The 25,233-nt window shown below is 43.6% G+C and overlaps 1 protein-coding gene across 4 annotated transcripts in view; it reads right to left on the bottom strand.

Annotated features, from left to right (window-relative positions):
• LOC122543924 (uncharacterized) overlaps positions 1-25,233 on the bottom strand; it is an 85,011-nt gene that overhangs the window by 48,470 nt on the left and 11,308 nt on the right. For all 4 annotated transcript variants that reach the window (XR_006310187.2, XR_015754573.1, XR_015754574.1 and 1 more), the window contains exon 2: positions 7,479-7,616. Coding sequence is in view for 1 of the 4 variants with exons in the window: in XM_087983678.1 (XP_087839804.1) it covers positions 7,479-7,616 (138 nt within the window). In the remaining 3 variants the exon portion in view is untranslated. The remainder of the gene's footprint in view (positions 1-7,478; positions 7,617-25,233) is intronic.

The following is a 25,233-nucleotide window of genomic DNA, read 5'->3' as shown; positions in this document are numbered from 1 at the left end:
TGGCCTATCTACATATTGTGTCAGGAAACCCTCCTGCACACATTGGACAAACACTGACCCATCTAACGAACCTGAGCTATAGCTTTCCCAATCAATATCAGGAAAGTTAAAGTCCCCCATAACAACCACCCTATTACTTTCACTCTTCTCTTGAATCATCCTCGCAATCCTTTCTTCTACGATTCTAGGACTATTAGGAGGCCTGTAAAAGACTCCTAACAGGGTGAGCTCACCTTTCCTATTCCTAACCTCAGCCCAAACTACCTCAGATGGCGAGTCTTCATCCATCGTCCTTTCCACAGCTGTAATACTATCTTTGGCAAGTAATGCCACACCTCCCCCTCTTTTACCCCCACCTCTGACCCTACTAAAACATTTAAACCCTGGGACCTGCAACAGCCAATCCTGTCCCTGTTCTACCCATGTCTCCGTAATAGCCACAACATCGAAGTCCCAGGTACCAACCCACGCTGCAAGTTCACCTACCTTATTTCGTATACTTCTTGCATTGAAGTATACACACTTCAAGCCTCTTTCCTGTTTACAGGCACCCTCCTTTGAAATTGATGCCATGTTCCTAACCTCCCTACACTCCAGGTCCTGCACCCTAAAGCTACAGTCTGGGTTCCCATGCCCCTGCAGAGTTAGTTTAAACCCCCCCAAGAGCACTAGCAAACCTTCCACCAAGGATACTGGTGCCCCTCAGGTTCAGGTGCAGACCATCCTGTTTATAGAGGTCCCACCTTCCCCAGAAAGAACCCCAGTTATCCAAATACCGGAATCCCTCCCTCCTACACCATCCCTGTAGCCACGCATTTAACTGTTGTCTCTCCCTATTCCTCGAATCTCTATCACGTGGCACGGGTAACAAACCAGAGACAACAACTCTGTTCGTTCTAACTCTGAGCTTCCAACCTAGCTCCCTGAAAGCCTGCCTAACATCCTCAACCCTCCTCCTACCTATGTCATTGGTGCCAATGTGGACCACGACTTCGGGCTGCTCTCCCCCCCGCCCCCTTAATGACCTGGAAAACACGATCAGAGACATCACGTACCCTTGCACCTGGGAGGCAACATACCAAACGTGAGTCTCTCTCGTTCCCACAAAACCGCCTATCTGTGCCCCGAACTATCGAGTCCCCAATTACTATTGCTCTGCTCTTCTCCACCCTTCCCTTCTGCGTGCTTTTAAAGGGAAAAAAAAACCTACCCAGGTAACCTTACGCTCTACCTGCTTCTGGGTCCCGGCTGCCCCTCTGGTCTTCGTCACTTCCCGCTCTTTCTGTGAAGAGAAAAAAAACACCGCTGCCCACTACCGGTAAGTAATTTTAAATCAAACTGTCTTACCTTAGCTGCTGCTCGCACTCAAAGTCTAATGTACAACATGAAAACAGACCTTACAGTCCCACTTGTCCATGTCGACCAGATATCCTAAATAAATCTAGTCCCATTTGCCAGCATTTGGTCCATATCCCTCCAAACCCTTCCTATTCATATACCCATCCAGATGCCTTTAAATGTTGCAATTGTACCAGCCTCCACCACTTCCTCTGGCAGCTCATTCCATACACGCACCACCCTCTGCATGAAAAAGTTGCTCCTTAGGTCCCTTTTAAATCTTTTTCCTCTCATCTTAAACCTCTGCCCTCTAGTTCTGGACTCCATTGTCCTGGGAAAAAGACCTTAACTATTCACCCTATCCATGCCCCTCATGATTTATAATCATCTATAAATTCACTCCTCAGCCTCTGACATTCCAGGGAAAATAGCCCGAGCCTATTCAGTCTCCTACAGCTCAAACCCTCTGACTCTGGCAACGTCCTTGTAAACCTTTTCAAGTTCCACAACGTCGCTCCTGAACCAGGGAGACCAGCAAGCAGTATTCCAAACGTGGTCTAACCAATGTTCTGTACAGCCGCTGCATGACCTTGCAACTCAGTGCACTGACCAAATGGATCAAACACCCTCTTCACTATCCTGTCTACCTGCAACTGCACTTTCAAGGAACTATGAACCTGCATATGACCCTTAGGTCTCTTTGTTTGGCAAGACTCCCAGGACCTTAACATGAAGTGTATAATTCCTGCCCTGATTTGCCCTACCAAAATGCAGCATCTCACATTTTTCTCATTGAAAATCCATCTGCCACTCTTCAGCTCATTTGATCAAGGTCCTGTTGTAATCTGAGGTAACCTTCTTCGCTGTCCACTACACCACAAATTTTGGTGTCATCTGCAAACTTACTAACCATACCTCCTATATTCATATCCAAGTCATTTATATAAATGACAAAAAGCAGTGGATCCAGCACTGAATCTTGTGGCATACTGTTTATCTCCATTCTGAAAAGCAACTCTCCACCCCACCCTCTGTCTCGTACTTTTGAGCCAGTAATTTATCAAGATGGCTAGTTGTCCCTAAATTCCATGTGACCAAACCTCGCTAACCAGTATATCATGTGGAACCTTATTGAACACTTTATTGAAATCCATATAGACCACATCCACTGCTCTGTCTTCATCAATCCTCTTCGTTAGATGTCATCTATAAGCTTGGAGATATGACATTTAAGTTCCTTCACCTAAAACATTAATATTCATTGTAAACAGTTGGGGTCTAAACACTGATCCCTGTGGAACAACACTGGTCACTGGCTGCCACTCAAGAAATGATTTATTTATTCCAACTCCTTGTTTCCTGTCTGCCAGCCATTTGTGTATCTGCTTCAACACTACCCCAATCCCAAGTGCTTTAACTGTACATGCTAATCTCTTCTGTGGACCTCTTGAATGCCTTCTAAAAGCCCAAGTAATCCACATCTACTGCCTCCTTATCAACTGTACAAGTTGCATTCTTGAAACATTCCAGCAGATTTGTCCAACATGATTTCTCTTTTGTAAATCCATGCTGACTGACTCTGTCACTGTTCTCCAGGCTAACCAGTCTAAAATTGATATTTTCTCTCTACCCCCATTTTTAAATAGTGGGGGTTACTTTAACTATCATCCAACCAATAGGAATTGTTCCAGAGTCTGTATAATCTTGAAAGATGACCATCAATTGCCTCAATTTACATTCAAGCCCCTAGTTTCAGAAATGCGTCCACGTTTTCTTGGGACACTTTGTTAAATTCTGAGGTATAGATGCTGCGGATTTGTTAGCTTTTAATTCCACCAATTTCTCCAACACCATTTCTTGCTAGTGCTGATTTCCTTCAGTTTCTCTCTCTCTCTCTCTCTCTCTCTCTCTCTCTCTCTCTCTCTCATGTGTATGCCTGGGATATTGTTTGTGTCATCCTTTCTGATGACAGATCCAGACTATGTAGTTGAATGTAATTGGTTTGCCATCTCTTTATTCCTCATTATAACTTCCCCTGTTTCTGACTGTAAGGGGATTTGTTTTCATTAATCTCTTTTCTTTCTTCATTACCTTGAGAAGCTTTAACAATGAGTTTGTATGTTCCCTGCAAGCTTACCCCTATACTTGATTTTTCCTGTCTTAGTCAATCCCTTGGTGCTCTTTTGCTGAAATCTTAACTGCTCCCAGTCTTCGGATTGCCATGGTCCCAGAGGACCATATGGCTGGTCTCTCATTACAGCTAGCACTGCTTTAACCGGAGGGTCACCATGCCTGAGGCATGGGTCAAGTTTAAGAGGATGGGATCTTCATGGTGATCTCAGTCAGTACAGGTGCTGTTGGCGTTACTCTGCATCACACACCAGTCATCCAGCCAACCTAGCAAATTTCCCCCCACTCCCTCACTCCCCTCCAAACAATACACAGACTGGGATGGCCTGACCTTCACTTGGATCCTCGATCCGAATCTAGAAAACCATCTTTTACACACTTTCAGAAATTTCTCCTTTATTGGTACTGCTACTGATATGATTTGTCCAATCAGATTGAACTCACCCACAACAACCAGAAGACCACAAGATACAGGAGAAGAATTGGGCCATTTGGCCCATCAAGTCTGCTCTGCCACTTGATCATGGCTGATACATTTCTCAACCCCTTTCTCTTGCCTTCCCCCATAAGTGGTTAGCAATGCTGCCTCACAGTGCCAGAGACCCGGGTTCAATTCCCGCCTCAGACGACTGACTGTGTGGAGTTTGCACGTTCTCCCCATGTCTGCGTGGGTTTCCTCCGGGTGCTCCGGTTTCCTCCCACAGTCAGGTGAATTGGCCATGCTAAATTGCCCGTAGTGTTAGGTAAGGGGTAAGTGTAGGGGTATGGGTGGTTTGCGCTTCGGCGGGGCAGTGTGGACTTGTTGGGCCGAAGGGCCTGTTTCCACACTGTAAGTAATCTAATCTAATCTAATCTAATCAGCCCTGATCCCCTCAGCAATCAACAACCTGTCTCCATCTGTCTTGAATACATTTAATGACTTGGCCTCCACAGCCCTCTAAAGCAATGAGTTCCACAGGTACACCACCCCTGGCTGAAGAAACACTTCCTCATCTCATTTCGAAAGGGTCATCTTCTCATTCGAGGCTATGCCCTCAGGTCCTAATCTCTCCTATTAACTGAAACATCTTCTCCACCTCCAATCTATTTAGGCCTCTCAGTATTTTGTAAGTTTCCTCATATTTCTAATCTGTTATCAATCACAAATCCAGAGTCCTCAACTGCGGCTTATATGACAAATCCTCAATCCCTAGCAGCATTCTTGTAAACCATCTCGGAACCCCCTCCAATGGCAGCATGTTCTCCTTAGGGGCCCAAAACTGCTCACAATACTCCAAATGTGGTCTGACGAGAGTTGATACACCGTCAGCAGTATATCTCTGCTCTTGCATTCTAGGCCCCGTGAAATAAATATCAAATTGGCATTTGCCTTCCTAACTACGAACTGAATCTCCACGTTAACCTGAGGGGAATCCTTACTAAGACTCTCCAGTCCCTTCAGATTTCCAAGGCTCTTTCCTATTTAGGAAATAGTCTACACATAAATTCTTCCTTCCAAAGTACATAATCTCACACTTTCCCCACATTATACTTCATCTGTCACTTCTCTGCCCTCTCCCCTAGCATGTCCATGTCCTTCTGCAGCCTCCCCGCTTCCTCAGCACTACCTTTCCCTCCACCTATCTTTGTGTCAACTGCAAACTGAGTAACAGTGCCCTCAGTTCCTTCATCCAGATCGTTCATGTATAACGTGAACAGTTGTAGTCTCAACACTGACCCCTGCAGAACTCCATGAGTCACTGGTTAACATCCTGAAAAAGACACTTTTATCCCTACTCTCTGCCTTCTGCCAGTCAGCCAATCCTCTATCCATGCCAGTACCTTGCCGCTAACAGCATGGGATCTTATCTTATTTAGCAGCCTCCTGTGTGACACCTTGTCAACGGCCTTCTAGAAAACCAAATAGTTCACATCCACTGACTCTCCTTTGTCTAACTTGCTCATTACCTCCTCAAATAATTTGAACAGATGTCAGTCCTGACCTCCCCTTGACAAAGCCATGCTAATTCTGCCCTATTCTACCATGCACCTTCAAGTACTCTGCATCAAGCTGTGCGTAGATAATCAGTAGGCAAACACCGAGTGTCACTATTTACTGAGGTTTACCTGTCCTCAGTGTTGCAAAGGATAAGTCTGGCTTCATTGCCACAGGAAGCTCCAAGTACTTGGACTGTCCTGTATCACTTGTCCCTTGTGGAGACATTTGTGAAGAAAAACACCTTTGACCACAAGTCCATCAGACAATGGTCAGCACGTAAGATCCTCAAGACCCAGTGGCAAAAGGAGAGAGTTGATCTTGTTGGGCAGTTTCCTGAGCAGACTGTCAAGGTCATAGATGTCAAGGTCAAGGTCATGGAAACAGATTCTTCAGTCCAACTTATCCATATCGATCAGTTATCCCAAATTAATCAAGTCCCATTTGGCCCATATTCCTCTAAACTCTTCATTTTCATATATCCATCCACATGCCTTTTAAATGTTGTATTTGTACCAGCCTCCACCACTTCCTCTGGCAGCTCATTCCATACACGCACCATCCTCTGTGTGAAAATCTATAAGGTCACCTCTTAGTCTCCGACGCTCCAGGGAAAACAGTCCCAGCCTATTCAGCCTCTCCATGTAGCTCAAAATTTCCAATCCTGGCAACATCCTTGTAAATCTTTTCTGAAACTTTTCAAGATTCATAACATCCTTCCTATAGCAGGGAGACCAGAACTGAATGCAGTATTCCAAATGTCATTTGGCAGAATGCCTCATTGCCTGGTCCAACAAACCCCAAGACAATGTTTGGCTGGTGATGAGAAGGGTGCAGTTGACCTATGAGATCCTTGATGTATACCCAGACTATCTGCATCACTGCAGGCTGCCATTGAAGTGGCTAGTGGAGCTGGTGGGGGAGATGTTGGAATTGTCACACAATTCCTGCTGGAATGTGCCTTTGCAAAGGAAGTCTGGAGAGAGAGAATGCAGCTCTGTGACGCCGGACTCTGTGCTCTACGGTCTGTTGCCTGGGATGCACACCAAGACAAACATCAACAGTGCCTGAAAGACCATCAACACGATGAAAAACACTCTTTGGTCTGCCCAAAACTTGCTGTTCATCTGGGTAAAATGGTTAACCCTGATCAAGTGTTGTGGACTGGCTGCAGGATTACATGCTGAGAGACACGTTATAGCTTGGGGCAGCTGCCCCCAAAACGCAGTGGCAAAAAACCACTGTCTAAGGACTTTCAGCCAAGTACAACAGCGATCTATTCATTTTTCAGACCCTCCCAATGCCTCAGATGCATGTAATTAGGTCCTAGTACATAGCATAATTAAGAAATGCAATTAGCTTAGTTGTAGCTATCAATAAAATCAAACCCCAATGTTTGTTTCCTTCTCTGTACACAAAAACTGTATAGATCTGAACGGCTTTAGCAATTGTGCATGCACATAAAGATTTCCTTTTTATGAACAAAATATATTTTGCAAAGAAAGATTCTCAACAGTTCTAATCCAATTTACATTTAACTTTATAACTGGGACATGAGCAAGGCTAAAGAGGCCACCATTCACTGCTGTGCTGCTGTGACCATTCTCCCAGTGCTGTTCAGTGAGGGGTGACAGGGCTCTCAGGCAGCAGCTTATAAAGAAACAGAGATATGCATCCACAAGAGGACAGTGTGCACCTTGGAAGGGAGTTTATAGATGTTGGCTCCTCAGACACACTGGTCTTGCCATTCTTGGAAGGAGGATTTGTTGTTATTCCTGTGCTGTAAAGGGAGGAAACTGTGTCTTTAAATATCCCACTGGCTCTCACGGTCGCTCCTCCCATTGAACGTAAAGTCTTGTGCAGGCTCAGGATCCCGTCCCTGAAGGACACTCATGAACCCATTGAGTTTTTTGACAATCCAGTAATTTATCATTGTCACTATTTCTGAGTGTCTTTCACACAAATTACTGGATTCAATGAACTCCACTTCACAATTTCCTTTGGTGTCTTACACAGTTCTCTTTCTCATACTCACGGTTTCTGGTGTAAATTTGTTTTGCAGCGAATCACAGAGGCGCATTTATCAGCAAGAATTCCAAACAAACATCCCATCAAGATCTGAGAGTGAGTCAATTCCTCAGGACTTGAAAACCATTGGATTTTCAAAGTTTGCCTGTGGGAAAAGAATTCAAACATCAGTGTGACAGGAAACGCAACAAGGCACATCCACCCAAGCATGTGTTCCAGTGAACTGAGAGTGGAGAAAGCTCGAGCCAGTTACACAGCCTAAGTGAGTGTGTTCCAGTGAACTGATTGTGGTCAGGTCTTGAACCAGTCACACAGCCTGAATGACATTACACTGTTTACAATGGGGAGAAACTGTACCCCTGTCCTGTGTATTGGCGAGAAGCCAACTGATCATCCAACATGGTAAGACACAAGGACACCTGCACCACTGAGAAACTATGGAAGTGCATGGACTGTGGGAAGGGATTCAAATACTCTTCCCTGCTGGAAACTCATCGACACAAATCACACCAGGGAGAGGCCATTCATCTGCTCTGAGTGTGGTAAGGGATTCAGTGAGCCATCCAACCTACTGACACGTCAGTGAATTCCCGCTGGGGTGAGGCTGTTCACCTGTCCTGAGTGTTGGAAGGGATTCACTATGAAACCCCACCTGCTGACACCAGCACTTTCATACTGGGGAGAAGCCATTCCTCTGCTCTGAGCGTGGCCAGACATTCTTCAGTTGTCCAAGCTCAGAGCATATTAAATGGTTCACATTGATGAGAGACCTTTCTAATGTTTGGACTGTGAAAAAAGCTTTAAAAGCAGATGTGATGTGCTGATACGCCAATGCATTCACACTGGGGAGAGGCCATTCCCCTGCTCTGTATGTGGGAAATGACTTGTTCATTCAAAACGCCTTGACACACCAACAAATACACACTTCTGAGAAGTTGTTACCTGCTCCCTCTGTGGGAAGGGATTTATTCAGTCATCCCATTGCTGCTGGTTTTGTTCTTAATGGAACGTTTCCTTACATTACCTCTGCATCTCTTTCCCAAATCCTTTCCTGTCGCTCCCCTCATCTTTGGACCATCACAGAATAGAAACAATGTCTTGTTTTCTCTACCTCACCTAAACCTGTCAAAAATGTCTTTCACCTGAAGTATGGTGACCGGAACTGGACTCTAGTTCTTGCCTAAACAGAGATTTTTAAAAGGTCAGCATCTTTTCCCTAATTTTCTCCTCGGTATCTCGATTTATGAAGTTCAAGATTCCGTATGTTTTGCTCACTGCTCTCTTAATGTGCCCTGATATCTGTGTAGTGTCCCTACCTTTTAGGCAGAAGATCTGGTTATAAGTCCCACCTGCTATGGAGCTGTGTTAGAGCAGTTTGATTTTTTTTCTTCTTATTTCTTAATTGACGATTGAACCATGTCCATTGGCTGGGGGTTGAGGAGAGGAATCTGTATAATCTCCTTTAATTTGTAAATTGCATCATTCTTTTGTAGAATTCTCAAACTCATTAAAAGTAAACTTGCTGACTTGTTCATTACAGTCCATTTGCACGTTGATCTGTGTGAAAATCCTGTGTTTCCTTGTGGAATAAATTTGTGCCAAATCGTTGCAGAAGCCTGTGTCCCATTGTTTAACTGACCCTGTGATGTGGCTGCTGCCAGTTTTGTCTCTGTGTGGATTTTACGTCTGGGACCAATGTGTAAAGTGAGAAGGTGAGGCAGGAGAGGGAAAGATTAAACTATTGAGCTGCTGCTTTCTCTCCTCCATCTCCCTCTAATCTCATGAAGGTGCCCCTTGGATTGCTCCATACCTGGCAAAGGTGTGCTCCAGGCAGAGAGTGCTGGGAGCTGACTGGATGAGCTGGGATTTGGGCAGAGAGGAGTGTTTTTGAGGGACAGACCTGAAGGGTATTTAAAGTAGGCCCTGCTAGCCATAGTTCCTTTTGCCAGGTGGACGGAGCAGGAGGTGAACATTGGAGGGTTTCTCTCTATCCATATGTGTGAGAGAAACACTGAGTATTATTGGAGTCTCAAAGCCAGTTATGATCCTTTAATCTCCCCCTACTCTCCCCTGAACCAGCCAAGCTGAAGCAGACTCCACGAGCATGGTCTATCTCTCACGGGAGAGAGGGAGTGTGAGAAACCATCGAGGGAGCTGGGAGCCACTGGAATGATGAGTATCCTCTCCTCAGTTTCTGCATGTCTTCCTTTAACTCCTGTCTGTCTCTCTGACTTTGTTCCCCTTTTCTCGCGCTCTCCCTCTTCACCTCTCTCCTTACCTCTTTTATTCCCTCTTTCTTATGTTGTCTCTTTCTCTGTTTCTTTCTCATTCTTTTGTATTTCTAACTCTTACCTCTTCTTTCTGCCTTTGTCTCTATTCTTTCCCACTCTGGTTACCCCCTGGCGAAATTAAGCTGCAGCTATCTATTTTCCTGCTCCTAGTTTAACATTCAACCATTTTCTACTGAATTAGAGGCTGTCTCCCAACATATCCCTTGTCTCTCTTGCATTCCCTCACCATGTTTTGCAGCCCCTCCACAAATCAGGTACCCCCAAAATTATGCAGTCCAATTTTGCTCCCCCCCCCCCCAGTTATACACTGCCTCATTTTGCACCCATGTCTTCACCCACCCTCAATTATACACCACCCATAATTTTGAGTCCCCCAAAAATTTTGCACACATCCCAGGTTTTGTACCCCGGGGCTCAGTGAGTTTGTTTATAGAATAACACAATGGGGAATGAGTTACAAACCAGAATCTAATCATGGGAATCAGGGGTTTTGTATGGAACATAACACATACCAGTGAATGAGTTACAGTCTGAAATCTAATCAAGGGATTTGGGGTAATTTATATACAGAGTAACTGATACTAGGGAGTGAGTTACAGACTGGAATCCAATTCGAACAGATTGGTGTGGTTTACGTACAGAATAACAGATATGCAAGAGTGAGTTACAACATGGAATGGATTTGAGATGGTTTATGTCCAGAGTCACAAATACCTGGGAGTGAGTTACAGACTCGAATCTAATCCAGGGGATTGCTTTTATATAGAATAAAAGATACCCTGGAGTGAGTTAGAGACTGGAATCTGAGGGAATCAGGGGTGAGTTGCATATAGATTACCAGATACACATGAGATACACTAGAATCTAATTGAGGGTTCAGAGTGGCATATGTACAGAGTCACAGGTACATGTGAGTGAATACAGATTGGAAACTTATCAAGGAGCTTAAGAATGGTTTATGTTTTGAATAACAAATGCACAGAAGTGATTACAAATTAGAATCTAATCAAGGGGTTTGATTGCTTTATATACAGAATTACAGAATCACATGAGTGAATTAAGATGATCATCTAATCAATTTGGGATTGTTTTTACATAAGGGTTCAAATGGTTTTTATACAAAATAACAGGTACGTGATACTGAGTCACAAACTGGAATCTAATTGAGGGATTTGGGTGGCTTACATAGAGAGTAATATATACCCAAGAGTTACAGGCTGGAATCTAATCAAGGGATTGAGGTAGTTTATGTGCAGAGTCACAAATACATGGGAGTGAGTTACAAATTGGAATCCCATATTTGGGGTATTCTTAAGTATAGAATAACAGATACACTGGACTGAGTTAGAGATTGAAATCTAACCAAAGGGTTTGAGGTTGTTTAAAAATTGTGGGAAAACCTGAAAGGCATAAAATTTGGAGGAGTTTTAATTAGCAGAGGGCAAAAATGGGAGGGGTATGCAATGGAGGGATTGGTGGCATAAAACATGGAGTGGCCGTAAAGTGGGAACAGGCACAAACACGGGACAATACTTGGGGGAGGTCAAAAATTTGGAAGGGGGGAGGGTAGTGATTGCCAAATCTGAGGTGGGATCAACATTCGGGGATGTCAACACTTTGGAGCACGATAATAGGGGAAATGTGACAGCTTGCAAGTTATATCGGAAGGGGGCCGCAGATTATGGGTTACATAAAATTATGTGTGGGGGGGTGCATAATTGGGGTTGGTGCAACATTTGGGAAGGTGCCTCCAAAACCTGGGGGGGGGGGGGGGGGAGAAACAGGCACACATGGAGGTGGTGTGAGGGAGGGCTGCATTGTATGGTGGGGGTGACTGAAAATGGGGGAGTGCTATATCTTTGGGGTCAATATTTGGGATGCAAAATTTGGCAGGGGTACAAAACCTGGGGTGTGTGCAAAACTTTTGGGGGGGGGGGGCTCAAAATTATGGGTGGTATATAATTGAGGGTGGGTGAAGACATGGGTGCAAAACGAGGCAGTGTATAACTGGGGGGGGCGAGCAAAATTGGACTGCATAATTTTGGGGGTACCTGATTGGTGGAGAGGCTGCAAAACATGGTGGGGGAATGCAAGAGAGACAAGGGATATGTAGGGAGACAACCTCTAACTCAGTAGAAATTGGTTGAATGTTAAACTAGGAGCAGGAAAATAGAAAGCTGCAGTTTAATTTCGACTACATTAGAATCCCTACAGTATGGAAACAGGCCCTTCGGCCCAACAAGTCCACACCGACCCCTCAAAAGAGTGACCCATTCCCCTCCCCTATTATCCTACATTTACCCCTGATCAATGCACCTAACCTACCCATCCCTGAACACTATGGGTAATTTAACATGGCCAATTCACCTAAACCTGCACATCTTTGGATTGTGGGAGGAATCCAGAGCACCTGGAGGAAACCTATGAGGAGAATGTACAAACTCCACACAGACAGTTGCCCGAGGACGGAATTGAACCCAGGTCCCTGGCGCTGTGAGACAGCAGTGCTAGCCACTGAGCCACCATGCCACCCCAAAAACAAATTAGTTTTTGGGGGTGCAACAGTTCATTATGGTAGCTCACTACAACCTTCTCAAGGGCTGATAGGAGTGGGGATAAAGCTGGCCCAGCCAATGATGCTCTTATCCCATGAACAAATGAAAAACAAACAATCCTTTTTGTGGCTGTACAGGACATTAGTTAGGCCACTTTTGGAATATTTGTGCAATTCTAGTCTCCCTCCTATAAGGAGGATGTTGTGAAGGGGGAAAGGGTTTAAAAACGATTTACAAGGATGTTACCAGGGTTGGAGCATTTCAGCTATAGGGAGACGTTGAATACGCTGGGCTGCTTTCCTTGGAGAGTTGGAGGCAAAGGGGTGGCCCTATAGAGGTTTATAAAATAATGAGGGGCATGGATAGAATAAATAGACAAGGTCTTTTCCTGGGTTGGAGGAGTCCAGAACTAGAGGGCATAGGTTTGGGGCGAGAGGGAAAAGATTTAAAAGGGACTTAAGAGACAACTTTTTCATGCAAAGGGTGGTGCGTGTATGGAATGGGTTGCCAGAGGTAGTAGTGGAGGCTGGTACAATTATCACATTTAAAAGGCATCTGGATGGGTATATGAATAGGAAGGGTTTAGAAGAATATGGGCTAAGAGCTGGCAAATGGGACTAGATTGGGTTGGGATATCTGGTCAGCATGGACGAGTTGGACCAAAGGGTCTGGTTGTATATCTCTGTGACTATGACTTGCTGCCCCTGCAGACTAACTCAATGTGATTTATATTCCAGAACACCCAGATTCCTCTGTACCTCAGAGTCCTGCAACATCTCCCTCTTAAATCACAGGCTCTTTATCAAGTCTTCCTGATAAACATCACAATTTCCATTTAATGCTGCATTGGACCATGTTTTACCCAATGACTAATCATCTCTACATCACTCAATTTGAATACCTCTTCCACCCTCTTCATGATTTATCTTTCAAAGTATTTTCAGCAAGAAAACTTTCAATTTTTAAATCGAAGACTGTCCTGCCTGTTGGAAATCCAAATATCTGTCTGTTGCCCTCTGTCCCTTGGTCAGTGTGTGTGTCTGTCTTCTGTTTTTCTCTCCTCTCCTGGATTATCTGTAATCCATCTGTTGGCCTTTTTGAGCTGGTTCATGATGAGCATGTCCGCTCTACAATCACAACAAGACTAACCCAATTTCCTCGTCCCATCCCCTGGTAATAACTAGCAACCCATCAGTTGTCTTCCTTACATTTGGTGACATCATCATGTTAGCTTTCTGGGACTTGTGCACAAGGATCTAGACAATAATATCTCTAACATAAGTCACTTCCTTGTGAAGGGCTTTCCCTTTCCTGTCTCCTCCATCCTCACCTTCAACAAGACTGAGGAGATTTGACCTCTTAGAAGGTGTGACAAGGAGGGTTGAGAAAGCAGCCCTAGGTAGACCACACTTGGAATATTGCGTTCAGTTCTGTATGTCTCATTATAGGTAGGATGCTGAAGCTTTAGAGAGTATGTAAAAGAAATTTACCAGGACGCTGCCTAGACCGGAGGGCATGTCTTTTGAAGACTGGTTGAGGGAGCTAGGGCTTTTCTCATTGGAGCAAAGAAGGATAAGAGGTGACTGGATAGAGGTGTACAAGATGATGAGAGGTATAGATACAGCGGATAGCCAGAGACTGTTTACCCGGCTGGAAATGGCTGTCACAAGGGAGCATCATTTTAAGGTGATTGGAGGAAGGTTTAGGGGAGATGTCAGAGGTGGGGTCTTTACTCAGAGAGTGGTGGGTGCATGGAATGCGCTGCCAGCAATGATAGTCGAGTCAGATACATTAGGAATATTTAAATGACTCTTTGATAGGCACATGAAGGATAGAAAAATGAAGGGATTGTAGATAAGTCTGATCTTGAAGTCAGATAAAAGATTGGCACAACATTGAGAGCAAAAGGGCATGTTCTGTGTTATACTAATCTATGTTCTATGTTATCTATTTGGATTTCCAACCAGCATTCAGTAAGCTACAAGGTAAAAGGTTTCTATGCAAAGTAAGAGCTCACCACGTTGGCGGTTAATATGGCAGAGGTTTAGCTCACTAACAGCAGCCCAATCATTGGGATAAATGATTAGTTTTCTGGTTGGCAAACATTAATTCATGGAGTATGACAGATCAGTGCTCGTTCTTCAACTATTTGCAATCCCTACTACTGACTTGGATTTAATGTATTGTACCTGAACTTGCTGAACAAGATGTGAGGAGGTTAGACTGAAACTGCAAAGCAAGGAAGGTACTGGGAAAAACAAAAATGACAGATCGAGCCTAATTGTGGATGTCCACTCTGACAGGAAGTATAGAAATGCAGAGTCATGCTTCAGTGGTTGAGGCAGCAGAATGCTGCATTGCAGAGGGATCTGGGTTGTTGGATCAGTAGTATGTAGGTAAAGCAAGTAATCAGGAAGACAATTGGATTGTTCGGTCTGATTTGCAAGTCTTATTACGATTGTACAGGATAGAACATAGAACATAGAAAAATACAGCGCAGTACAGGCCCTTTGGCCCTCGATGTTGCGCCAATCCGAGCCCACCTAACCTAAACTAGCCCAATAACCTCCATATGCCTATCCAATGCCCTTTTAAATGCCCATAAAGAGGGAGAGTCCACCACTGCTACTGGCAGGGCATTCCATGAACTCACGACTCGCTGAGTAAAGAATCTACCCCTAACATCTGTCCTATTCCTACCATCCCTTAATTTAAAGCTATGCCCCCTCATAATAGCTAACTCCATACGTGGAAAAAGGTTCTCACTGTCAACCCTATCTAAACCCCTAATCATCTTGTACACCTCTATCAAGTCACCCTAAACCTTCTTTTCTCCAATGAAAACAGCCCCAAGTGCCTCAGCTTTTCCTCATACAATCTTCCTACCATACCAGGCAACATCCTGGTAAACCTCCTCTGCACCCGTTCCAGTGCCTCCACATCCTTGCTATAGTATGGCGACCAAAACTGCACACAATACTCCAGATGCGGCCGCACCAGAGTCTTATACAACTGCAACATGACCTCAGGACTCCAGAACTCAATTCCTCTACCAATAAAAGCCAGTACGCCATATGCCTTCTTCACCGCACTATTTACCTGGGTGGCAACTTTCAGAGATCTGTGTACATGGCCACCAAGATCCCTCTGCTCATCCACACTACCAAGTATCCGACCATTAGCCCAGTACCCCATCTTTTTGTTACTCTTACCAAAGTGAATCACCTCACACTTACCTACACTGAACTCCATTTGCCACCTTTCTGCCCAGCTCTGCAGCTTATCTATATCCCGCTGTAACCTGACACACCCTTCCTCACTGTCAACAACTCCACGACTTTCGTAAAATCCATATACACCACATCTACTGCTTTACCCTCGTCCACCTCCTTAGTCACCTTCTCAAAGAATTCAATAAGGTTTGTGAGGCACGACCTGCCCTTCACAAAACCATGCTGACTATCCTTGATCACATTATTCCTATCCAGATGTTCATAAATCCTATCCCTTACAATTTTCTCTAAGACTTTGCCCACAACAGAAGTGAGACTCACCGGCCTATAGTTACTAGGGTTATCCCTACTCCCCTTCTTGAACAAGGGAACCACATTTGCTATCCTCCAGTCTTCTGGCACTACTCCTGTAGACAACGAGGACATAAAAATCAAGGCCAATGGCTCTGCAATCTCCTCCCTTGCTTCCCAGAGAATCCTAGGATAAATGCCATCAGGCCCAGGGCACTTATCTATTTTCACCCTTTCCAGAATTTCCAACACCTCTTCCCTACATACTCAAAGCCGTCCATTCTAATTAATTGTGACTCAGTATTCACATCGGCAACAATGTCCTGTTCGTGAGTGAATACTGACGAAAAGTATTCATTCAGTGTCTCCCCAATCTCTTCAGCCTCCACACGCAACTTCCCACTACTATCCTTGACTGGACCTATTCCTACCCTAGTCATTCTTTTATTCCTGACATACCTATAGAAAGCCTTAGGGTTTTCCCTAACCCTACCAACTAAGGACTTTTCATGTCCCCTCCTTGCTGCTCTTAGCTCTCTCTTCAGGTCCTTCCTGGCTACCTTATAACTCTCAATCGCCCCAATTCACACCTCATCTTTACATAGGCCGCCCTCTTCCATTTAACAAGGGATTCCAATTCCTTATTAAACCACGGCTCCCTCACACGACCCTTTCCTCCCTGCCTGACAGGTACATACTTATCAAGGACACTCAATAGTTGCTCCTTGAACAAGCTCCACATATCAATTGTGCCCTTGCCTTGAAGCCTACTTTTCCAAGCCACACATCCTAAGTCGTGCCTCACCGCATCATAATTTCCCTGCCCCCAGCTATAACTCTTGCCCTGAAGTGCACACTTATCCCTCTCCATCACTAGAGTAAAAGTCACTGAATTGTGGTCACTGTCCCCAAAGTGCTCACCTACCTCTAATTCTAACACCTGGCCTGGTTCGTTACCCAAAACCAAATCCAGTATGGCCTCATCTCTTGTTGGCCTGTCTACATATTGTGTCAGGAAACCCTCCTGCACACATTGGACAAACACCGACCCATCTAACGAACTCGAGCTATAGCTTTCCCAGTCAATATCAGGAAAGTTAAAGTCCCCCATAACAACCACCCTATTACTTTCACTCTTCTCCTGAATCATCCTCGCAATCCTTTCTTCTACGTCTCTAGGACTATTAGGAGGCCTGTAGAAAACTCCTAACAGGGTGACCTCACCTTTCCTATTCCTAACCTCAGCCCTAACTACCTCATGGTGGGAATGTCCTTGAGTACTGTGGAATAAAATTCAAAGCTATGTGAAAAATAGTAAGGTATGGAACTGTTCGGACACTTTTTGGAATGTAAAGGGTTTTTACAGTTATTCATTTGGAAAATGAGGTCAAATTTAATGTCTGCTGTTGTTTACCTGCTAATCCTGAAAGTCAAATGACTTAGGAGAAAGAAAAGACAAGCAAAGCTTTTTGGAAAATGGGATTTATGGAAATGAACTCCTGGGAAAACTCTTGAGTACTGATGGTTTTCCTAGCAGCCCTTTCTCGGCTTGACCTATGTTTTCACTGATCTAGGTGGTAAGGAAACAGAAGCAGCAGGTCCCTCTTACTTAGTCTCTCAGTAGAAGTTATTAGGAACCTGATAAAGTTTCCAAATATCAGTATTTCTGACTTTATAATCTCTGAAAGTTGAATTATTACCACTTTCCAAATGCTTGGTTCAGCTTGAATTCAATCTGAACTGAAGGTCTTCCATCCTATGACTGTCAGCAATTCAATTTCACAATAAGTGCATCATGAACATTCAAGAAACTCTACCCTTTCGTTTCAGACCTTTGACTCTTCTTTTTTAAGTAGCAATCTATGCAATGTTCTTTGTGTTGGGTGAGTGTGTCTTTAAGGGAATATAGTCCTTATTCCAGGTTATAGCTCAGATGTTAACCAGGGTTTGTCAATAGTCTAAAGAGTCAGTTTAGTTTTATAATAAATGGATTATTTTGAAATTTTGTTTAAAAGAAGCCTGCCAAAAGTCTCCTCTATTCTGCACAATGATACAATTGGGAATTAACTGGCTGTTTTGGTGAACAAATCAATGCAACTCCACAGTGTTCACTGGTGGTTTAAAGGGGCTGTACTGTAATTGATTACCAGCACATTACTCCTGTCACAGTCCTAACAACAGCCTAGCCTCCTTCATTAAGGAGGGCTATACTTGTTTTGGGAACCATTCATAAAGAGGTTCAGAAGGTCAATGTCTGGGATGAAAGAATTATTATATGAGGAAAGATTTCGGTTTGTATCCATTGGAGTTGAGAAAAATGACTGTTTATCTCATATAAACATAAAAAAATTCTGATGAGACCTGATAGATTAACTGCTGAGAAGATGTATCCTCTTATGGGGGAATCTAGAACAAGGAAAATCTGTTTTAGAATAGAGTTTTTGGTTTAAGACAGAGACAAAGAGGAATTTCATCTCAGAAAATTGTGTGTGTTTGGTAAGAGAGCAGTGCAGGCTTGGGTTACTGCAAATATTCAGGCCTGAGGAACAGATTTTTCATCAAAAAGGGTCAGCTAGTGAGATCAGTCATACATTTATTGCATGGTGGAGCACAGTCGATGGGCCAAATGGTCTAATCCTGCTCCTATTTCTCATGTCCTGACTAGTCTATTGTTAACTTCCTATGATCTACAGCTTTCATTCTTAATATCAAGCACTTGCCCATTTTTGTACCATCTGAAAATTCATGTCACTACATCTCATCTGCATCAAGGATATTGCTCTGGAATGAAGGACCCAGGATTGAACCCAGTGCAACTTCACTGGAAACCACCATCCCATCACATAAACCCAGAGACTATCATTCTTGGTTGTCTGTCAATTTTGGATGTAAGTGGTGACTTGTGGTTGGATCTCCTTAGCTTTACTTTTGTGCCCAGTCTAGCATGTAGGACCTGGAGGTAATGACTGTACTCATAAATCCAACAGGGAAATAAGGAGAAATGTCTTTCCTCAGTGTCGTTGGGATGTGGAGCTCACCACTACAGGAAGTGTTTCAACAATAACCTGCGTTACTTTCAAAAGGAACTTAGACAATTACATGTGGGAAAAGGGAATGGAAAGAGAAGCTGAAAGGCTGATGTGAGGTCAATGAAAAGTGGGAGATAAACTGAAGATGGGGTTGGGGGGAGGGAGGAAGAAGAAAAGTAAGAGTGGATAGGCAGAAAGGACAAATGTTGAGCAGAAATAGGGTCGGATGGTAGTATGGCACGGAGAAAGAAATGCAGATAATGAGGACAAGAAGCAGGTGAAAATGGGGCTGCTTTCAGCACAGCCAACCATGTCATGACAAGGCCTGGGCTATGGCAGTGCCGAAAGGACTTAAGACATAGGAACAGAAGTAGGCCATTTAGCCCATCAATCTTCCAAAATCAAAAAAAGGTCATGGCCGATCAGATATCTCCAACCCCACTTTCCTGCCTTATCCTTACTTTCCATATTGATTACAAATATGTGGGCATACTGCCAAGTGCTCACTGACAGAAGAGCTTCTAAATATCTGATTGCAGGATGTGGTATGTAAGTTCCATGGAGCTAGACACAGAACAGAAACTCCTGTATAATTATGTTTTGAGTCAGGAAAAACATCAGTGAATGCTTAAAATGTGCTCAAATGAGAGACTGGCGTCAAACAGTGTTCTGTTCCCAACTCAAGTAAAACAGTAGATCTATATTTCCAGTCCGAAATTGACTTGTAGCCACGACAAGGTAATCATGACTTTAAGGCTGACACTAATTCTTAAAATAGACCTGTTTGAAATAAATTGTTTAAAGTCTGCATTAAAATAGTAGACGGAGGGGTTCACAGGAGCCTGTTCACCTCAGGTACAATTACACCATCGACATTTAATCTGCAGATAAAGGAGGACCTGCAGTATCTTTCCAGAAATACCCTGTTTTATTGTGTTAGATACCACAATAAAGCAAACTATATCAAAAAAATTAAGTCATTGCAACACAGGAGACTATCCTGCCCATCAGATGCTTTTGTACCTGGCTAATAGCAAACAATGGTGCTAGTTTTTAATGGTATTGTGTCCTATCCAGACTGTCCCAAGTTCTCAGAAGCTGCTCGTGATATTCATACATGGAAGCAGGCAGTGACCACACCCAAGAGAAATGGTGCTTCGCAAGAAGAAAATGCCTGGGGACAAGATCAGCAGTAGCAGAGAGCAGCGGCTGAAGGGCTCTGAAGTGCAGCCTAGCAATCAGACTGGAGGCAGAATTACAGTGAGGACAGTAGAGAGGTGTGACAGTACAGTAGAAAGTCCAGTCTAGCACAGATAACACAAGAGACACAAACCTCAGGTGAACAATATTCTCAGAAGGTGGTTTCCAAACAGACCAAGGAAAGGCAGAGCAACAGTAACCATTTCAGGCCATTTGGCTCAGATGCTGCAGAACAGGAATTGCACTGTGGTAGCTACAGGGAAGTGCTGAACAAGCACTAACCTTCATTTTGCAATGTCCTTAATGTGGCAGCAAAAAGATTGAGAGGGGAAACAGATATTGGTGCTTAAACATGTGTTGCTGGAAAAGTGCTGCAGGTCAGGCAGCATCAAAGGAACAGGAGAATTGACGTTTCGGGCATAAGCCCTTCTTCAGGAATGAGGAGGGTGTGCCAAGCAGGCTAAGATAAAAGGTAGGGAGGGGGGATCCAAGATGGCGGCGACCCAGCAAGTCTGAGTCTATAGTGCTCCTCCCAAGACTTGGGTAAAGTGGGTCACCCACCCCCACCGCACTCACCAAATCATTCATAATAGCTGTTTAATTTAATTAGTTGCTTAGTATTACATTTAAACAATCTAATATTTAGTAAAAATGACAAAAGGGAAGGGAGCCCACAGCTCTCAGCAAGCAGGAACCCCTCCCCCACCCTCTCCAACTGCAGCTGAGGTGTCCACAGCCACCCCGGGGGACTTACCTACAGTGACAAGCCTTTGGAAATGATTTCCAAACTGGATGCGAAGATCGATGCTTTTATCGAAGAATCCCGAAATCGATGGGACTCACTCTCGGCCGCGCTGAAGAAGCACGACCGAGACATCCAGGAAATTGAGCGTCGAGTTGGAGGGGCGGAGGTAAAGGCTGCGACCTCCGAAACTACAGCGCAATCGGCCGTGGATCAGGTCCGGACTCTCGAACAGCGAGTCCGGACCTTAGAGAATTACATTGACGACCTCGATAATCGAATACTTACAGCGTTCTTCGAGCAGTGGCTGCCACAGCTTTTAAATCTGCAAGCTGGATCAGGCCAGGTAAGGGTGGAATGGGCCTACCGGGTCGCAATACGCGGGCCCGGCTCGAACCAGCGCCTACGCCCGGTCCTGTTCCGGCTGCAGAGCTAAAGGGAGAGGCAGATACTCCTAGAAGCTTCTAGAAATCTTGGAAAAGACCCCCAAGCTATGATCTATAAAGGATCCAAGATCATGTTATTCCAGGACTTTTCCCCAGCTCTGGTCCGAAAGAGGAAGGCATTCGATGAGGCGAAGAAGCGTTTAAGGGACTTAAATATTCAGTACTCCCTGCGCTACCCAGCGACACTACGCTTTAACCATGAAGGATCCGTGTATAACTTCAGATCGCCAGAAAAGGCTAAGGAATTCTTGGACTCTCTTAGATAAACTGTAAGAGATAATGGATGTTGGTTTGCCTTTCCCCCCGCTTTGGTTTATATCCCCCCCCCCCCCCTTTTTTTCTTACCTTACTGTTTAATACTATCATGGGGGGTGGGGAGAGGGATTTGATTTTCTCCCCCCCCCTTGGGGTTGTTTTCTTTTATTATTTTATGTATATATGTGAGTATGTATGTATATGTGTGTGGATGTATGTATGTATGTATATATATATATATATATATATATAAAAGCCGGGGGGGTTTGGTTAGTGTTGGTGGGGGGAGGTGGTTACCTTATTCTATTTTACCTCTGTCTTTAGGAGCAGGGTTGTTTTTCCCTTGTTATTTTGTATCATTATATTTAATTATTATTTGTTGAGGTTGTAATTTTATAGTTATATGTTTATATATGGTATTAACATTACCAAATATATCCAGGTGTTGGTATGGGTGGGGGTAGGGTGCTCACTGTTAACTCTAGCTTTGTACTATATCTGAATTCTCCTCATTTTATTGAGGAGCGCCTGGGTCAAGGGTGGGGCATTGGTTGGGAGAGGATATGATGGACTTTTGGAGAGGAAGTGACACCTCCGGGAACAAGGGGGAAAATCTCCACTTAAATATGTTTTATATTTTTTTTATTATTTAGAAATAGTTTTTTATTATACTGTTGTGAGTGTATTAGAGAGCCTTTATTTTTGTAAATTTTATATGCTCTATGCTCGGGATGTTCTGGATAGGGTTTCCCCTCCCGAGGGGTCTCGGATTTGCCCGGATGATTATGGTTGATCAGTCGGTTAAGTGGTGCACCTGGAATGTCAAGGGGAGTAATTTGCCAGTCAAAAGGAAGAAAATATTATCAAATCTTAAGAAGGAAAGAGTTGATATAGCTCTCCTACAGGAGACACACTTGTCAGATAAAGAACACTTGAAATTACGACAGGGTGGATTTGATCAGGCCTTTTTTTCTTCTTTTAGCTCAAAAAGCAGGGGAGTTGTTATTCTTGTTCGGAAGAATTTCCCTTTCAAAATCCTAAATCAGATAAAAGACGAATCTAGACGATATATTTTGATTAAAGCCCTTATAAATGGAGAGGAATATGGGATTTTAAATTTGTACTGCCCCCCCGCAACACCCCTTTAAATTTATAACGGAAGCCTTTTCAAAACTGATGGCTTTTGGTGCCCGTCATATAATTATATGGAGAGACTTTAATTGTATTATGGATCCGGAAATAGATAGGATTCCCAAGAGTACTGCAGGAGTATCTCCCAGATCTAGACAATTGATGGATCTGAACAAAGAATTAGGATTAGTAGATGTATGGAGATGTCTTCATCCACAGGGCAGAGATTTTTCTTTCTACTCCAATCCACATAAATGTCATACCAGAATTGATATATTTTTTGCTCCCTCGATTTTTTTTAAATTCCAAATGATCCTGTAAAATAGGTAGTATAGCAATTTCCGACCACGCTGCTGTATATATGGAAACTAAGGCGAGGAACAATGGGACATCCCCTTGGCATTGGCGTATGGACCCCTTTCTAATGAAAGATAGTAAATTTGTAAAGTACTTCTCTCAAGAATTTAAAACTTTTTTAGAAATTAATTCAGGTACACCTAGCAACCTATCAATGATGTGGAAGACCATCAAAGCTTACATGCGAGGTTTGATCATCTCCTATTCAGCCACCCAGAAAAAATTGAAGGGAGAACAACAGCGTCTGCTTGAAGCTCGCTTAAAAGCAGCTGAAACAGCATACATTGATAGACCTTCTATTATTAAATTGCAAAGGATTACGGCTCTTAGGACAGCTCTAAACACTACGCTTACTCAAACGGCTAAGAGGGAAATATTATTTGCAAAACAAAGGTTATATGAATATGGCGACAAACCGGGTAGATACTTAGCATTTCTTGCAAAGAATAAAAAGGCCCCTCAGACTATTACGTCTATCAAGGAAAGTACGGGTATTTTGACTCATGATCATAAAAAGATTAATGCGATCTTTAGAGAATTTTATTCTGAGTTATATAAATCGCAGGATTGTGAAGACAGGACTAGGAGGATGCAGTCATTTTTTAAAAATTTGACCTTTCCGGGCCTAACTCCGGAATAGGTATCAGTTCTAAATGCTCCTCTAACAGTCCAAGAAATACTTGATGCAATTAGGCAACTTCAGAGCGGTAAGGCACCGGGCCCAGATGGTTTTCAAGCTGAATTCTATAAAGAATTTACAGAAATATTGGCTGGTCCACTTATGGACATGTATAACTATGCATATAGTCAGGGCTATCTCCCGCCTTCGCTGAAAGAGGCAAATATCTCTCTTATCCTTAAAAAAGGAAAGGATCCAGAGATTGTATGTCATATAGACCAATATCCTTGCTAAATGTAGATTTTAAAATCCTTTCTAAAACGTTAGCATTGAGACTAGAAAGGGTACTGCCACATATTATAAAGGAGGATCAGACGGGGTTTATTAAGGGCCGTAGATCATCCAATAATATTAGAAGGGTTTTGAATATGATTCAAGCCTGTCATCAGGGAAAGATACCAGGAGTAGTAGTTTCATTAGACGTGGAAAAGGCATTCGATAGGGTCGAATGGTCATATTTGTTTGACACATTGGAAAGGTTTGGCGTTGGATAGGTGTTTACCAAATGGGTCTCAACATTGTATAGTGATCCCAAAGCAGTTGTGGTTACCAATGGATTAGGTTTGGATAGCTTCCGTGTGGGTAGGGGCTGCCGACAGGGATGTCCTCTCTCGCCATTGTTATTTACGCTAATAAATGAACCACTAGCAGAAGCTATACGAGCTGATCCTAATATAGTGGCCCCAAGGATTGGTACAGGTAAACATAAAATTACCCTTTATGCAGATGATGTTCTTCTATTCCTCAGTAATCCTCTGATGTCTGTACCTCGCCTAATCCAAGTTATTAATACATTTAGCGCATTCTCAGGCTATAAAATTAATTTTTCAAAAGCGGAGGCTATGCAAATGGATGGCCTTGCTATGATACCCCACTTAGTGGACAGATCCCTTTTTCCCTTTTGTTGGTCCCTGGAGGGCTTCTTATATTTAGGCATTTTTATTACCCCAGTATTTGGTCAGTTGTACAAGGCTAATTTTGTGCATTTACTGGAAAGGATAAGGCAGGACCTCCAGCGATGGGGAGACCTTCCAATTTCCTGGTTGGGTAGAATAGCACTAATTAAAATGAATGTCCTGCCCCGTCTCCTTTCCCCTATGAGAATGCTCCCGGTGATGCTGCCGAGACTGGCTCTACGTAAATTGTATGGCTGGCTGGGTTCCTTTATTTGGAATCATAGGCGGCCCCTCATTAAGCTGAAGAAGCTCCAGCTTCCACAGGCAAGGGGAGGATTGGACTTCCCAGATTTTAGGAAATATCAGTTAAGTTCCCTATTAAGTTACATAGCTGATTGATTGTGGATCAGACAAGACCCAATCTGGTTGGACATCAAGGCCTCTCAAGTAAAATATCCACTTATTAACCTTTTATTTTCAGACAAGAGGAAAATCATTACAGATCACTGTAAAAACCCTATAATACTAAACACAATTAAGGCTTGGAATATAATGCGGCAAAATGAGGGCAATTCACATAAAACATCCCCCTATGCACCGATAGTGGGAGCATGGGGATTCAAACCGGGTTTACAGATGCCACTTTTAAACTCTGGA

This window comes from Chiloscyllium plagiosum, unplaced genomic scaffold (genome assembly GCF_037043375.1).
Source record: "Chiloscyllium plagiosum isolate Xiang-an unplaced genomic scaffold, Cpla_swu_hap1 HiC_scaffold_46, whole genome shotgun sequence".
Lineage (NCBI taxonomy): Eukaryota > Metazoa > Chordata > Chondrichthyes > Orectolobiformes > Hemiscylliidae > Chiloscyllium > Chiloscyllium plagiosum.
This window is presented reverse-complemented; position numbering and strand designations above follow the sequence as displayed.